The sequence below is a fragment of the Etheostoma cragini genome, chromosome 21 (genome assembly GCF_013103735.1).
Source record: "Etheostoma cragini isolate CJK2018 chromosome 21, CSU_Ecrag_1.0, whole genome shotgun sequence".
In the NCBI taxonomy this organism is placed as follows: domain Eukaryota; kingdom Metazoa; phylum Chordata; class Actinopteri; order Perciformes; family Percidae; genus Etheostoma; species Etheostoma cragini.
The window spans coordinates 18,363,752-18,380,742 of record NC_048427.1 but is presented as its reverse complement, the minus strand read 5'-3'; the positions used below and the strand labels follow the sequence as shown (position 1 = coordinate 18,380,742).

General features: G+C 39.2%; 1 protein-coding gene across 1 annotated transcript in view; it reads right to left on the bottom strand.

The window, feature by feature from the left end:
• LOC117937379 (rho GTPase-activating protein 23-like) overlaps nt 1-14,238 on the bottom strand; it is a 66,604-nt gene extending 52,366 nt beyond the window's left edge. The window contains exon 1 of the mRNA XM_034861306.1: nt 13,770-14,238. Within this exon, the coding sequence (XP_034717197.1) occupies nt 13,770-13,778 (9 nt within the window). The 5' untranslated portion in view covers nt 13,779-14,238. The remainder of the gene's footprint in view (nt 1-13,769) is intronic.
• Between the last annotated feature and the right edge of the window lie 2,753 nt (nt 14,239-16,991).

Here is a 16,991-nt window from a genome sequence, read left to right as displayed (position 1 = left end):
AAAGCATGTGGAAACTGCAGCATGTTTTAGGGGGTAAAAATTTAGGCGAGAAAATCATATATTTTCCAGTGAATTTCTGTTTATACTGTTTATACTGTTAATTTATAATTTTATAATTTATACTGTTCATTGATCCCCAGTGGGGAAATTACAATTTGCACTCTGTTTACTTAGTAATTACTACGCACAGGCCTGAAATACACACACATGCTCAGGACTTGTTCATACACAACAAAAAAAAAGAAATGTCAGAGTGGGGGGGTACAGTTGGTACAGTAGTTGCTTGGTAGACGTCCTGCTTTTTCCCCATTTTTGACCATACATGGAGCAGTGTAATAGACCACAGCAATTAATGGGTAAAATCCAAAATGAAAACCAAATAAGGAGGCCACTTCAGAATCAAATGGCTGCTTTAATAATGAACTACTATGGCAAAGTTCAGTTCAACAATCTGTTTAAGTGAGTAAGCACTTTCTTTGGGCTAAAAGTGAGGGTTAGTGCAGGTATGTGTAAGCTTACATGGGGAGAGTACAATTTTGACTAAGAACATACGAGACGAGAGAGAACAGAACACTTTTTTTTACTGTATGTGTATATATACACATATATATATATATATATATATATATATATATGAACACACATAAGATGTTCTCTTTGGAGGACCCTCGGGGAGATGCACTCTGGAGGAAACCTATTATCAGTTCAAGAGCTAACAAAACACACACACACACACACACACACACACACACACAGCTTTCATCATTCTATTTAAAGCTCTGATACAGCTGAATGAACTAAAGCAGAGCAGCAAAACACTGCGTTGTGTGTGTGTGTGTGTGTGCACAGATGGGACGATCGGCCGCTGCAAGGTGAGAGCCGTGCAGACTGCAGCCCGCTGATGTCACTCGTGAGCCCAGGGGTGTGTGATGTCAGACCTCAAGTAAAGGAGCATCAGCAAGGACACACTGATTTATAACGCACAAAACTAAATAATATGAGATATGAGAGATGAAATGATTAAGACAATCCTCCATGCTCTGGAAGCTTAAAGACACACAGGCTAGCTTTAGCTGAACGTAGCCGAAGTGGTTATATAATATGAACACATATAAGTACAATATAAGCCAGCAACATTAATTCATATAGTGCCTTTTTTTTAAATCAGAAGTCAGAATTCTCCTCCCCTTCCACTACATTCACTTTAAATTTTGTAAGCGCATCGGAGGCTTAGTGCCGCCCAAGATGATTGGGATTGGTTTGCAGAAAGAAGAGCAAGCCGGAGCATTTCTTCCCCCGTACCAGAATGAAAATGAAGGAGCGCTAGACAGTAAGAACACAAAGTAGCACAACAAAGTAGCCCACTGGAATAGCAATGTAGCTAATTCTTGCAAAGGGATCTGTAGCTTGCAAGCAACATACACGTCTCAGAAATTCACCAGTTGTACTATTTTCCAACAGTCTCTCCACTTTTTCATTTAAAGTATATTCGTGAATTGGAGTCATATGACCTTGGGGATAAGTGTGAATATTTGGATTCTGCTGCCAAGAGCTAATTCACCTAGACTGGATGCTAGCCAAACGTTGCTCCCCCCACAACATTTTAAGCCAGGAAGTTCGGTCTGAACTTGATCCGTTGTGGAGCAACTATGCTCGAATCAGAGCTGTTGGGACCAATCAAATTGTCAGGGCGGGCTTTATACGATGATGGACAGATGATCAACAGTAACGGAATCAGCAACTTCACCAAAGAGCGCTCAGGTTGAATTTGTTTGCAGCAAAGGTGGCTGCCACTAGAGAAACTGAGATGTGGAGATTCCTACCTGGCGTCTGTTAGAGAAGATCTCGACATTAGAGAAGTCAGCTGGTAAAGTCAGCTATGAACTATATTAATAAAATGATTAATAATCCATTTTATTTTTTACAAAGAGCTGGTTGAAATGGCAGAGTTTCAGACAGAGCCTCAACCAAAGCACAGTAACGTTATATGGTGGAGAGAGATAGAGACTGAAGAGAGGGAGCGCCAAGCGGGGGGGGAACAAAGCCGTGAATCAGCGACATAAAAGGTGTTTTCGCCAATTCATCTCTAGAAATGCAACTGAAGCAAACATCTCACTATCACTGACGCTATCCACATTCATGTAAACATGCAACAAATGATATAGTATCCAGCTTCAAAAACGTCTAAAAGTCGGACGTTAGGACGGAAAGCGTTGTGCAAGGACTGATTGCTATGGAGACGATACACCGCCTCGGTCTCGTCGGTGTTGAGTTCCATTGCTCTGATTGGTTGGAGGTCTAGCCAATTGAGTGCAGAGGTATTTTCGGTTGAAACACGCCTCCATGATCACAGCCCAATGGTGCAGAATCAGACTCATATTCTGACTAGAATTTGAGTATGATCAGGCTATATTCTACCCATATTTAACTTTGTATCCTATTGACTTTGATGCCTTTGAAATGATGCCTTGTCTGGAATTGCCTAAGCGTTCAATCCAAAGTTCCAAAATCTTTAGCCAACAAATATGTCCTGTGATGAGTTGTGACAACTTCTTTTACTAATTTGATAAAACCTTTGAAGCTTTTATTCCAATACATGCTAAAACATAGTGTAACAGAGAGTGAACAGCCTCAGTGATGTCAGTTCCAGTCTATCTAACCTCTGCTAGCATTAGCTATAGCATTAGCTATAGCATTAGCTATAGCATTAGCTATAGCATTAGCCAAGCTACCAAAGCAAACCAAGTTTACAATTGTGCAGTTTATTGCTTTAAAAACACATTTTTCTTTCTAGGAAGAAGACCTGTGGTATGTCTTTTTTCAAAAGTTATATAGTGCTGGGTTAATAGAAAATCATTTCCCCTAACAATAGCCTTCTACATGATGCGTTTTTAATTCATTGCGCTGCAATCAATAATTTTGAAAAACAATTCAAAGAGAGGCAGATGGACATAAATCTTTGAAACAATTGCCGGCATGGCTCAGGGATCATTTTCATGTCGCATTCCTCGCTCATTAAATCAGCAGCACAGATTTCACTCTATTGTTTGAGAAGTGTGTCTAAATGCAAACAACGAAGAGCAGCTGCTAGTGTGTGTGTGTGTGTGTGTGTGTCACAGTCTATTTGATCATCTGCTATAAGTGATCATTGAAGGGTACAGTGGACATAACTGCAGTTAAATTTATTACATAATTCAGATTTCTTTCATACACACACACACACACACACATAGATGAATTTAGTCATATGTCTTAGATTCTAACTAATAGTGGTTCTATTCTCAGACAGCACTGAGGCAGATTGTTTTGGATTAAAGCTAGCTGATAGCCACATTGTGCTAAAATGAAAATTACATCATTATATCATAATTTCAGTTGTATTAGTACTCAATATGTTTTGTGTCTGATACTCCAGTTTCTAGGTCTATTTCATCTGTTTCACCAAACTCCATTTCCTGAAAGAACGCTGATATTACGCACCAACATCCAAACTGCTGTTCTTTCACGGAAAGTAATTAAAGTTAGTCTAATTTGATTTTAAAATCATCGATAAAGCAGGGGGTGTTTCAGGGCTTGGCTGTGATGTGAAAGGCACTAATGTAAATGACCTTTCGAAAAACGTTTTCAAATGAGAGCTCTTGCATACATCCCCCTATATGCAGCGCAAAAAGAAAAAAAAACAGAAGTCAAAGCAGGCACTTCTAATTAGAAAGACTAGTCCGCAGTCAGGCAGCGATGACAGTCAAGCAGCTGAGCTTTTTAAGGCCCAGCCATGGACTCTATTTTTAAAAATGAAAGTGATGGTGGCCACTAATGTGACTTGTGTCTTGCATGGCATTTCAAATGTGTGCATGTATGTTTCTCTCGCCGAGCATTCTATCTAAATTCCAGCAGGGGGAGACTCCTTAAACCTGCATTCTATCTGAATTCCAAGAGGGGGAGACTCCTTAAACCTACATCCTGTCTGAATTCCAGCAGGGGGAGACTCCTTAAACCTGCATCCTGTCTGAATTCCAGCAGGGGGAGACTCCTTAAACCTGCATCCTGTCTGAATTCCAGCAGGGGGAGACTCCTTAAACCTGCATTCTATCTGAATTCCAGCAGGGGGAGACACGTGTGGTTGCGTAAGGTGGTTGGTTTCTGTAGAAATCTATGAGAAAGTGAGCCACTTCTCACTTGATTTATTGCCTCATTAAACATTTTCGTTATGAGTTTGTGGTCTCAATCTCTAGTTTGACGTCTTCTGCAACACAGAACAATGTTCATTTCTAAATTATTGTCCCGCTGAATTTAAAATCATCGATAAAGCAGGGGGTGTTTTAGGGGGTGGCCATGGGAGAACAATTAGACACAAAAGCGTTTGTTGGCTCTAGATGAGGATGGGTTTCCTTGGCAACTATCATGTTTTTCGTAAATTATGTACAGATTTGTACGCAGTTTTTTATCAAATAACTAAAAAATAGAAATTTAAAAAAAGGCTGCCACAGGGCCAGTTATTTCACAGTGGGCTGGTGCAAATGATAAGGTAAAGGAGCTCGGGAAATAAGGATGTTGTTTGTTTTCTGTCTATGCTTCCAGCAATGTATGATGCTGTTTTGCTATTCCTATTGCTATTATAACTTATCCTGAGATCTTAGGGGTGGAGGGGGGTTGGGAAGCCAAATATTCTAAGCTATTGTATCCACGTGTGTTTTTCTTGCTCTCTTTGAGAACATAAAAACCTTATGTAGTCCCTAAAAAATGGGACCTGAACTAAAACGTCCTCAGACGGCTCCGTCTGTGACACGAAAGCATGTGAGACGCACCCAGTAATGGGGAACTGTCATCTTGATTTGTCACTCTCACCTCACGCTTGTCTCTCTTTTGTCTCCCCCCCCCCCTTTCCCTATCCTCTGCTGAGTGCTGATAACAGTCAGGTCCAATGCTGGGATGCCGATTGCATGAAAAGAATAGCCCGGCAATGCTTTTGTGTCTCACTTCATAATGATCCCGGAGTGCGTTTGTGCCTCTGTGGTTTCAACTCAATAACAAGCATAAATAGAAAAAGTAGGACTACGACGCAGGATATTACTGTATAATTGCTGTATATTGTAAGAGCTAAATATTTTTTAAATATAAATGTTGAAAGTATCGGTATATCCCTAAAACTATTTAGCGCTTAGGGAACGCTAACCTTGACCACTTGATTGATCAACTTTAACTTTATTATCCCTGTTGGAGTCGCTGCCCCAGCGACCCGATAACGCATAAGCGGATAAAGATGGATGGATGATTGGATGGATGGATGGATCCCAAAGGAAGTTTGATCTAAAATCAAATCCCATCAAAGACCATATCAAACATAAGATACTGACAACGGCAACAAATACAGAAAAGGTCCACACCACCAATGAGAGCAAGGTAAACCTGCCACACTGAACCAGAAGCTAAAAAACAGCTAAAAACAATAGAAACAGCACAGTATATGTATACACTTTATGGGATTTACAGAGAAAAATGTAAAAAAGTTGGATGGAATAAATAAATCAAAGCTATCCAATCCAGATACACGTAAAAGCAAGCAAGTCAAATGTAAGCTTTAACCAGAACCAATACCCCCAAACCGCTACAATGCATGTTCTCTAGCTGTATGGAAATACACCAAATAAGCACTGGTTGTTCTTAATGTCCTCTTGTGACTGTGTGAAAATGTCTTACACGTATACAGATTGGATACCAGTGACTGTGACTGGAACCTTAATCTACTGTACATACTGCCTGTGCACCAAGACTTAAAAGAGTCAGTGGCAAGATGTAGGAAGGGTTGAGAAACTTTATACAAATGTACTGATTTCTAACCTATAGCGCCTTTTTTTCCTACAGGAATTAAAGGCACAGAATCTTTCTCAGGACTCAGAATTCACTTGTGGAAACATATTGCATTTACAATCATGATTTGCAATTAAGTTGTTAGGCATAGGCATAGTGGCAAAGTCAGACAAACTGACCTAATGAGAGCTGAGTGTGGAAACCACACCCTGAAAGATAGAAGAGTTGTTCTACTATTGGCTATCACTCAAGTTTCACTCATTCATTTAAAGTCTATCTTCTTCGAGGTTGCACTCCGAGCGATGCCAAAACACAGGTTACTGCACAGCAGTACTATGTCAGATCACATCCAAAGGGGTAAGCGAGCGTCCACAAAGCGTACCTCCCATGGCGCCATTTTGTTGCTAACAAGCCATCACCTGCCATTAGCATTCCATTGATTTCCATTGATTTTCGCACCACTTTGACAGCAGTAACGCTCAGCCATCACCGGAAAAGTGCTTCTAATAGACTTCATTGCTCTCCGTTGCAAGTCTACGGCATGGCTTTGTCCATTAATTTTAATATTTATGATCACATCCTATAGCTCACGTGTCAAACTCAAGGCCTGCGGGCCAAATCCGGTCCCTCGCAGATTACGATCCGACCCGCATAACAATTAACGTTCACAATACATTTTGGCCCACCTAGTTTTTGTTGTTTTTTCTGACCTTGTCATTTTTGCAGAGGTTTTTTGCGACTTTTTTTGCTGTTTTGGAGGCTTTTTCCAACATTTTTGTCATTTATCTGACTTTTTTGGACACTTTTCCCAACTTATTGGGGTGCTTTTTTTATGATGGGTGAGGAACCTTTTCCTGACTTCTTTAGGACTTCATGATGCCCAAAATAAGTGTCAAGGTAGTTTTTTTTATCCATGACCCCATCTTTATCTAACCTTAACTCAGTGGAGGTAGTCGCATCAACGAAACCAAACCTTAAATACAGTGGTAGCAGATCAGAAAACCCTAACCCCCTCTTTTTGTAGTACACTAGTTATTTATTGGAAAATTGTAAAAAAACATTTTGAAATCAACTTGGAGACTTTTTTACCCCCTGTATGGGGTTGTAATTTATATCTGAGCTCTGTACTTGTTGATATCTTTATATGTTTCTTATTTTTCTGTACCTTTATCTCATGAAGCACTTTGTAACTTTGTTTTAAAAAGGTGCTATATGAATACAAGCTTACTTACTATTTGTATTGGTTTTGAAAGGCATTGCTCTGGAACCAGTTTTGTTGTTAAGGTTGAGGAACTTGTAATCTTTTATAGGGGGCCTTTAACCTGAATGTTATATATAATGTAACATTTTCAATTCTTTATTTGGTCAGTTACATGATGGCGTAAATGCTTTTCAGAGTATGAGGGGCCATCTGGGACATTATTCACAATTACCTTGCACACATACAAGGTTCACGTACACTACTGAAAAATTATACCCTCACATACTATACTAAAACTTCACACACAACGGAAACGTTCTCATAAACACTAGTGAAACCTGCACACAATGTTACAACACTTTCATATACACTACTGAAATGCTGTCATAGACACAACTGATTTCAATTTTAATAGTGTATATGAGAGTATTTCAGTAGTGGGAATAATGTCCCAGATGGCCCCTCATATAAGAGATCCACCTTCAGATTGATGTAAATTTTACAGAAATGCTGCATATTTGAATTCAAACATATTAACAATTTGTAAAAGTAAAAAAATCCAGTCCCGTGGCCGGGTTGGGTAGTTGGTAGAGCAGGCGTACATACACAGAGGTTTTAGCCTTGACGCAGAGGTCCAAGGTTGGACTCCGATCTGTGACGATTTCCTGCATGTCTTCCCCCCTCCCTCCCTCCCCTTTCTCAGCAAGCTGTCCTGCCCATTAAAAGGTGGAAATGCCCAAAAGATATTAAATAATAACCAGTCCCTACATGTTATGGGTTGCAACCTAATAATGATGTACTGTATATCCAAGCTCACAAAACTACCCTCTATCCAACTTCGCTCTTATCGCTTTTGTTTCCATTGTTCTGGCCGTCCCTCGGCTGGATGAGTCTGTAAGGGCAATGTACTGAGTGAAACCCACATGTAAGGACACACACTGGCCATTAGAGCACGAGTGGCCATTGCAGTGTAATTGAGAGAAGAGAAAGAGGCGATGTCCCAGGACAGGCTACAAACTTTAATCAGTGCAGAGGACAAGGCCGCTCAGTGGGAGTCACTTTAGTGAGTCACACAGCAAAGCTCATATATGTTGACCCGACCTCACAAAGCCCTTTCCGCTGTTTCACCAACAATACAGGATATGTATTTTTAAACCGTGCACGCTCGCTTTCAGCTGTGCCACAGTTCACACTACAAATTTGACACATTTGAATTTCTAAAGACTGATGCTAATGTTTTTGGATTAATGTTGCCTTGTTTTAACTACACTGTAAAAAATGGCTCTGAAATCTCCAGTAATTTCCTTTAGATTTCACAGTAACACAACTGTATATGATTTTTACAGGAGAATGCTGCAAAGTTACATTACAACCTTGTCGACAGGACAAACTCACAGTAGTCAAGTATTACAGTTGAAATCACAGTAGTCAAAGCGTTACTGTAATAATGTACAGTAAATAGCCACTTTAGTACTGTAAATAGCTAACTACTGTGTTTTTACTTTTTTATCTTATGTTGTGTTTAATTGTTTTGTAATTTACAATGAATACATAAAATGCTGTAAATGGAAGTGCAGTACCTTTGTTTTAAAAATAATTAACAGTAACTTGCTAGACAACTGTTGCCAGTAAGTTACTGTAAATTTTAAGTGTAGTATCTAAAGTGTAGTATCTAAAGGCTTAATGTAGTGGAGTAAACAGGACAATATTTCACCCTGAAAATGATTAGAAGTAAAAGACTCATTAAAAGAAACGACTCAAGTCAAGTACAATTACCTCAAATTTGTACTTAAGTGCAGTACTTGATTGCATTCCACCACTGGCAATAATGAACACTGTTACATGTTCATACTTCATAGAACACTCCAAATGCTAAACGGCTTCCTTCAGTAAGTGAAAGGAAAGTGAAACTGCAAATGGAAATTTGCTATTAATTGATTCAATAGATTTTAGGGATTCAAGGCTTATGCCTAAATCCTTGACTGAATTGACGGTTAAATAGCTACGTTTCTTTGTAATCTACAATTTATAGTCCAATATGCGTTTTATCATAAACACAAAACACTAAACAGATTTCTGTATAACAGTCTTCTACATTTGGTTATTTCAGAATTGACTAAATCTAGCCTTCAGTTAAAAATAAACCATTACGCTGATAAAACAATAAATTTAACAACATCACTGGGAGTCAAATATCAGAAATATATTATAAGTACAAATTAGACCCAAATAGCCTTTTTGAAAGTACAAAACCTAGAAAATGTTGATTTATCCACAATAACTGATGGGGACTAATGGAAAACATGTACTGGCGTTACGTATTCAGAAAACAAATTACGAGTTACTAATTTACTGATCAGATTGAGCACCGTAACAGAATACGTTAGAAATTACATTTTTGGGCATGTATTCTGTAACAGAATACGTTTTGAAAGTATCCTTCCCAACACTGTCCACAATTCACAGTGCAGATACCCACATGGGCTGCTTAATCCTATAGTATGTCTATAATGTCAGTGTTCTGATTTTTTTCAAAGATTGTATCAAGTGGGGTTCAAATGGTAACAAATTCTGGACTAAGCAATACTGAACTGTAATAAGCATTACATTAAGTGATGCATTTAGTAGGCAAGTGTTCCTACATATCTGATATATGTGATCAGCTCGAACCTGCTGAAGATCTTATTAATGCTAATGTATCTGCTAGGCCAGGGGTGACCACACTTTTTCAGCTTGCGAGTTACTTTTAAAATGACCAAGTCAAAATGATCTACCTACTATAAAAATGCAAAAAACATATATTTATTTATAAATATATTGAAAATAATATGTGCAATATAAGTTGGTGTACCTTGCATAACAGCATTAACCCTAATGCACAATACAACTGTACATTTTTTTTGTCATCGCCTCATTTGTCATTCGACATTGTGAAAAAAAAGTCCTCCTCCCATTCTGTATGGAAGTGGTAAGTTTTTGGCTTTTTACTTTGTCAAGCTCCCCCACTCATTTTTATACAGTTTTTTTGAGATTATTAGAAATAACTTAGCTAGGCTAACTCGGCAACTCGCTTGCTTGCTGGAATTTTGCCGCTGCTGCATGCACATGCGTGCTGAGTGCTGACCCATGAAAAAAATCAGACGTTAGACAGGTTGTCCTGTATGTCAATCAAGTGACAAATAGAATATTGGCATTGTGAAGATGGATGATAGGCTGACATCTTTATTTATTTTTTAATGCCATGCGATCTACCCCTACCGCCTTGGCCATCGACCGGTAGATCGCGATCAACCTAATGAGCACCCCTGTGCTAGGCTATTCCTCATAATAAATCAAATGTAATCTGGAAGTGTGGCGAGTACATAAACACCACAGGATCTCTCCACTGAAACTAGTTTTCCTCGTAGTTCACTGTTAAAGCAATAGTTTGGTCGTTTTAGAAATGTTTTTATTTTTTTTCACCTCCTTCCCCAGGATGAGATTAGAAGATGGATCTCAAATCAGGAACCAAATTGCCCAAAAAATAACTTGGATTAATGCATGTTGTATGGAAGCCATGGAACATTCTTCGCAGGTCAAACTAATTTGGGGTGTTTTATTCAATTTCATAGCATTTGAAAAAAATTTTAAAATGGTTTTACAGTAGTATCCTGACTTTGAGACCGACTAAACTCAGAGGTTGTTGAGTCATCTGATGTTAACTATAAGTCCTCATAATTTCTGCTTTTTTAACTAAAAAATTAGGTTTAATGTCATTTGAATTAGGTTTATTGCCCATGGATAAAGAAAAGCGTTGAAAAAAGTGAAAAAATCATCATAAATAGCAATCAAAATGTCAGGAAAAGCGCCAACATTTTTTTAGTTTTGACCTGGAAGGACAACAAGTTATTGGTCGACAGGAAGACAACGCGAGGGTTAAACACACAGACATGACATCGATAGTTTCTCTCATCTCACTTTTGGAAAGGAAGCACTGTATTTTTTTGTTGTTGCTTCTAATACAACTTCTACTCATATTATTAAAAGTCATCACATTTTGTCCTGTGTATTTGGATGGAATCAGATCAATACGTCATTACACGTTCAGTTCCATTCCACCAGTAATACATATTTAATCAGCCAATAGTGCATAACATGGGTCATACTAGAATAACAGTTCTATAAGAACTGCATGCTTGTTACAGATATTGTAGGAAAGCTAATCAGTTTGAACCTGTCTCCTATTTGTTTCAGTCAATGTGTTCGCCCACAAGAGCAAGAGCAGGATATCCTGATGTTTCCACACACACAAATACACAACCTCCAAAAACACAATGCACCTTTCACACTCAGGCTGACTGCGTGGTTTCTCCATTATCCTGCCAGGCAGAATGACTTGTTCCACCCGGACACACTCAATGCCTGCTCTATCTTGGAGGATACACTATCCTCTATATTCACACACTATTAAGACCTCATAGACCTGCCATGCTTTCTTCATCTTACTGTTGGCCTCTGTCACCAACTATGACAGAAGGGCACACACTCTCACAGCCTTTACATACACATATGACAGAATCAACTGCATCACTTGAGCCGATTGGCTAAAAATACACAACCTTCTTTTCTCTCAGAGAGATTCCCTCTCCCTCATAGAGACAAGCCAAAAATACTCCTCTCTTCATTTGACTGGGTTTTTGTTGAACTTGGTACACTGCAGTTCATCCACTGAAAGCCCCCAAATTACACAAACACATACTGTATATACGGGTTAAACTCCACATAGACTTCACCAGTGGTTTTAATACTTTCGTCCTAAATGTACCCCCTTTGAAAGATATTTTTAGCCAAGTACATCTAAACAGTGCAAAACAATTTAGGGCAAAAAAAAAGAAGGCCTATAAAGAGGTAAAATGATGCGACTTTTTAACGGAAAAACACTTCATGCCAACCTACATTTTAAATATTGAGATTTCAGCACTAAATTAGTTTGTAATTATAGTGTAATTTTAGGATATTATGCATAATATAGGCACTAATACCCCCATTTGAGCTACATATATACTAAAAACAAGTCCCATTTCCCCATAGATTTCCCCTACAAGCCCAAATATTTATAATAAAATGCTTCCAAGGCTTAAAATGTATAAATAATAATTTAGCAGTAGTGGAAGAAGTATTGAGATCTTTCATTGAAAGCAACATTGCAAAGTCTTGATGTTAAAATACAGCTCTACAAGTACTGAGTCCTACATTCCTATTTTACTTAAGTAGAAGTACAATAATACTAATTAGAGAATTAAATGATACCTGTAAAGGTGTTAGTATTTGGGATTATTATTGTTGATGCATTAATGTGTAACAGTATTTAGTGTTTTAGCTGGTCTAGATAAAGCTAATTTTAAACTACTTTATTTACTTTTTTACTGTTGTAATACTGCATATTTCATTAGCTGATCATATGTTTTTAATGTAAAATATTGATCTTTAACTGGTGACTAAAGCTGCCAAAAAATGTAGTAAAATGTAATCAGGGCTGGTCACTGAAAGGAGATCCTCTCAACAAATAAAAAAATAACAGTATAACATTGCAAATGAGCAGCTAATCTCAAAGCTGGACTCGACAGCAAATGGTCATAATGCTGCTGAACAATATTTCAGAAGCAAAACCTCAGGACCAAGCAGGGCTGGACTGACCCGCTAGGGGGCCCTGGGGCATAAATGAGGCATGGGCCCATGTTGACAAGATGCAATTACTAGCTGCCTAACTTAATTTTTTGATTGTGGCACGCCCTACGTTGCTCCGCCATTCCGCCACTCCGCACAGCACTCCATGGTCCTCCACAGAACTCTGGGAACTCTGTACTCATGTCACCAGACAAGTCAATTCTTAAATTAATTCAACTGCAGAGGGTACCAGGCCTTTATTTGAAGACAGGCCATTATTTCTAATTCACCTTTCGATTTGATCATATTTTTGTATGAAGCCTCCTTATTTTCTGGTCAGCTCCTATTCACCCTGTGAATCTGTTACTGCATTATGCTGTCAACATTTCCTGTATCCATTTCCAATTTAAAGCTCTCTGCCTATTATTGTGAAATGTGCAGGACCATGCTGTGAATGATTCAGTGACTTGCACAATTCCCACACTGTACTTCAAATGTAGCTCTTTGCCATCCATTTGCCATCTTGTGGCACTTGTACAGTTTACATAACAACATTACAGTGGCCAATCAGGGCAAACACTCGTCCATTAGGATCCATGGTTGAACAGACATTAAGCCAACCACAGAACAAGCACTGGAATTAGTTTGTGGTACAAATACAATTCACTTTGAGCTTTTCAGCTTAAGAGCAGCAGAGATGTCTGAGATGTCAAAGTAACTCTTAACCCTTGTGTTGTCTTCCCGTCAAAATCCAGACTTTTGATGACGCTTTTTATCGATGTTTTTAACTTTTTCTTACGTTTCTGTCCCTTTTCTCAACACGTTTGACACTTTTTTTTCAATGTTTTAACTTTGGACGTTTTCAACACTACCTTACACTGACTTACTAAGTTTAGTTTTACAGTTATTTTTGGAATTTATGGTCAAATCTCATTTATAGGAAATTATACCTAATGTTAGAGTTAGAAAAGCAGATAAAAATGTATGTGTGTCAATGCACTTAAAATACCCCCGTCTCAGTAGGATTTAAGTTTGCTTGTGCATTCAAATACATACGCACCCACATGCATGCTTTGGATAGACTATAAATGTGAGTGTGTGTGTCTTTCCTCACCTGGGCCATGGTCTTCAGCAGGACTTTGTCTGGCTCCTGGTCCTCAGCATGTCTTGTGAAACCTCAGGTTGGTTCTCCGTAGATGACGTTGAGGCGTGGGGGGAGTTTACTTAACACACGCACCCTGTTGTATCACTCGTGTTGCGGACCCAAAGCTCACACACATCACCTCCTCTTCTGTGACAGCCCGTCCTCTGAACCGCTTGCTCTTGGAAATCACAGTATTCCTTTCTTTTTCTTCCCGTTCTTACTGTTCTCCCCTCTTCCTGACCACAACCTGCGTGTATATCTCCCCTTTATTTTATTCCTTTCAACTGACACAGAAGGAGAGAATATGTCAGAAGAGCTTATATCCTTTTATTTCTGTCCTCCACGCTCCTGTCTTCCCCGCTTCATTTTCTGGTTGGTTGTAATCCGGGCTCACGCCACACACTGCCTCTCCTTTTCCTCCCCTGGCTCGCTCTGCTCTCTCGCTCTCAGCTGCTCCCCCTCCTCCTCCTCCTTCCTCTTAAAATCTCTTGCTTTTCCCTCCCTCACTCTACACAGCATTAGTGGGAGACAGAGCGAAAGGGAGGGGTGGAGGGATCAGAGGGCTAGGGTGTGTACCATGTGACCTGATAGCGTAGTAGGATTCCCCCAGCAGCTGTCGCACTCATTCCTTCATAGTGCTTCACTCTGAGCTTCATACACTTCCACTGATGACCAGTGTTGGTAATCTGTCATTGGAGCAGGGATACATCATCAGGTTTGACGGTTTTACCCTTCCATGGTCTAAGGGTTGTTCAACATTTACCCCCCATGAGGTAAAATCTTTGAAGGAAGAAGTTTGGGAAACGTATGGATCCGAACAGACAAATTCTCAGCCAGGATTGCCTCCACACGGCTCTCACCGGAGTTTGATTGACTTCATTCTCTGCACAAGACATGACTCCATTATATCTTGACATGGCGAATATTTGATACAACAATGGATCAAATGAAGACTTTTCCAGACTGGAAAATGAGATTTGCATCAAGGGCCAGACATGTAGAGTTTATTGACATGCTTTTATTTAAGAGGAAAAGTCAAATGTTTTTGGCTGTGTTACTGCATGTCTCATCTAGCTTTCTCACTTACAGCTTGAGCCACATAAAGCCCCCAAATGGTTGGCGAAAAAGTTGCTTAGCCATCATAAACAATAGATAAAGCAACAAAAATGGTAATAAATGCCCAAAAGACTTTTTAAAAAAGCAGGGAAATGTCTTAACTCATGCTGACAAACCCACAATGAATCATCCTACTCTTGTTTTTCTCTTCCTTTAGTGTTTTTCAGTTCATGGTTACGGTGATACGGCCCACAACTTTGTTTTGGTTCCCACCGTGAACCTTGTTCCCAAGGGAAACCCCACTGTACACTGCCCATCAAAGTAAGTAAGTAGAGAGACAAAGTATATCATATCCTTTATCACAATGTTGGTCTTATTTTGTAGTTTAACACCATTTCTATAGGTTAGAACAGCGTGCCCAACAAAGTAATTGCTGAGATCTAGAATCATTGTCACATCACAAGGCAACAGCAATGTCTAAAAGGGTGAGAGAGGAAGTCAGAGAGGTTGGAAACAACCAGATTATCTGGCCAGTAGGTCAAGGAAGAAGCAGGAAGTCTACTGTAACTATCACTGGAAGTGTAGGGGGGTGATGGCGCTGTGGATATGACACGCCTTTGGTATGGGAGACCTGGGTTCGATTCCCACTGCAATACAACAGCCAATGTGTCCCTGAGCAAGACACGTAACCCCTAGTTGCTCCAGAGCCGTGCAACCTCTGACATATCTAGCAATTGTAAGTCTGACATATATAGCAAGTGTAATTGTGAGTCAGCTAAATGACATGTAATGTAAAAGTGTCAGAGTTGAACCCAAAAGCACGAGTCTATATGTCTGTATGTTTTGAAATAAGCATAAGACAGCCTTAAGGCTTGTAAGACCCGGCAGGACAAGCTCTGGGATTGCATCGCGTGGTAGCACGGTCCAAAGAAACCTTTTTCTCAAAGCCTGGAATTCTGGGTCTGGAAGTCGGGTTCCCAGGAATGAGTTAGGGGCTAGCTAACCGGGGTGCTAGCTGGAGGCTATTGGCTGGTTAAATGAGGGGCTAGTAGTTCTAGCTAGCTTGCAGATAGCTGATTGCACTGTAATGACCATTGTTACTGGCAGACTTAACTCCAAAACCATGAAACAATGAGAGCCAGGATTACAATGCAAGTTTGACATATTAGTTAGAATTTTACTTCTCATCTTATTCTTCTCTTCCAAGTAGGTCTGGCTAATCTAGGGATTTGTTGACTGTCTGATTGTTCCACTGCTCATGTTCCTTTCCCTGTCTGACTAATTCTTCGTGATGTCGCAGTATTCCCAGATTGACTATTTTCTTGGTGAGTACAATGGTATTACAACCGACAGGAAAACGATGGCCAAAACTACAAAAATAACTATTTCCACACCGAGTGGAACACACAGCAGACACAGCAGGTAATTAAATCCTTGAGTTCTAATAGTGTCCTACTTTGTCAACCTTAGAAGTTGTGTTTTTTCCCATTTTTGTGAGAATTGATGTTTGAACACTTATAATATTTTTAATGAGATTACATTGAGGCAGTAGCATGAGTTTGGCATCATTCACACATTTTGTGAATTTTAGGTCAGATAGACTGGAATATAAGATAGATAATAAGATAGAATTCCATCTTAGATTTGAAATGAATTGGTCCAGTGATAACTTGTGTTGTCTTCCATTCGACCATGTACTTGTCGTCCTGAAAATCTTTCACTCTTTTTGCTGTTTTTGTCTCCTTTTATCAACACGTTTGTCTCTTTTTTCATTGGTTTGGGCTCTTTTTTTTACCTTTATCACTTCTTTTCACTACCATATCCAAATCCCACCAACACTAACTTAATACCACGGTTACACTCATTTTTGGAATTCATGGTCAATAAACCACATTTACCGGAACTTATACCTAATACCACAGTTAGGAATTATTAAGACTCATGGTTATATGTAAACATTCAGTCTGTTTCAAATGTATTTTCTTTTTATAAAACACCCAAATTTCAATGAAAGTGGAGATCCTATCGTTTGATGTACTTGCGAAGCGCAACGTATGCAACCATCCATGTCATTTGTTTCTTATTAAAATCATATATTTGATACAGACATTTTAAAAAAACGGGTACAATTTGACC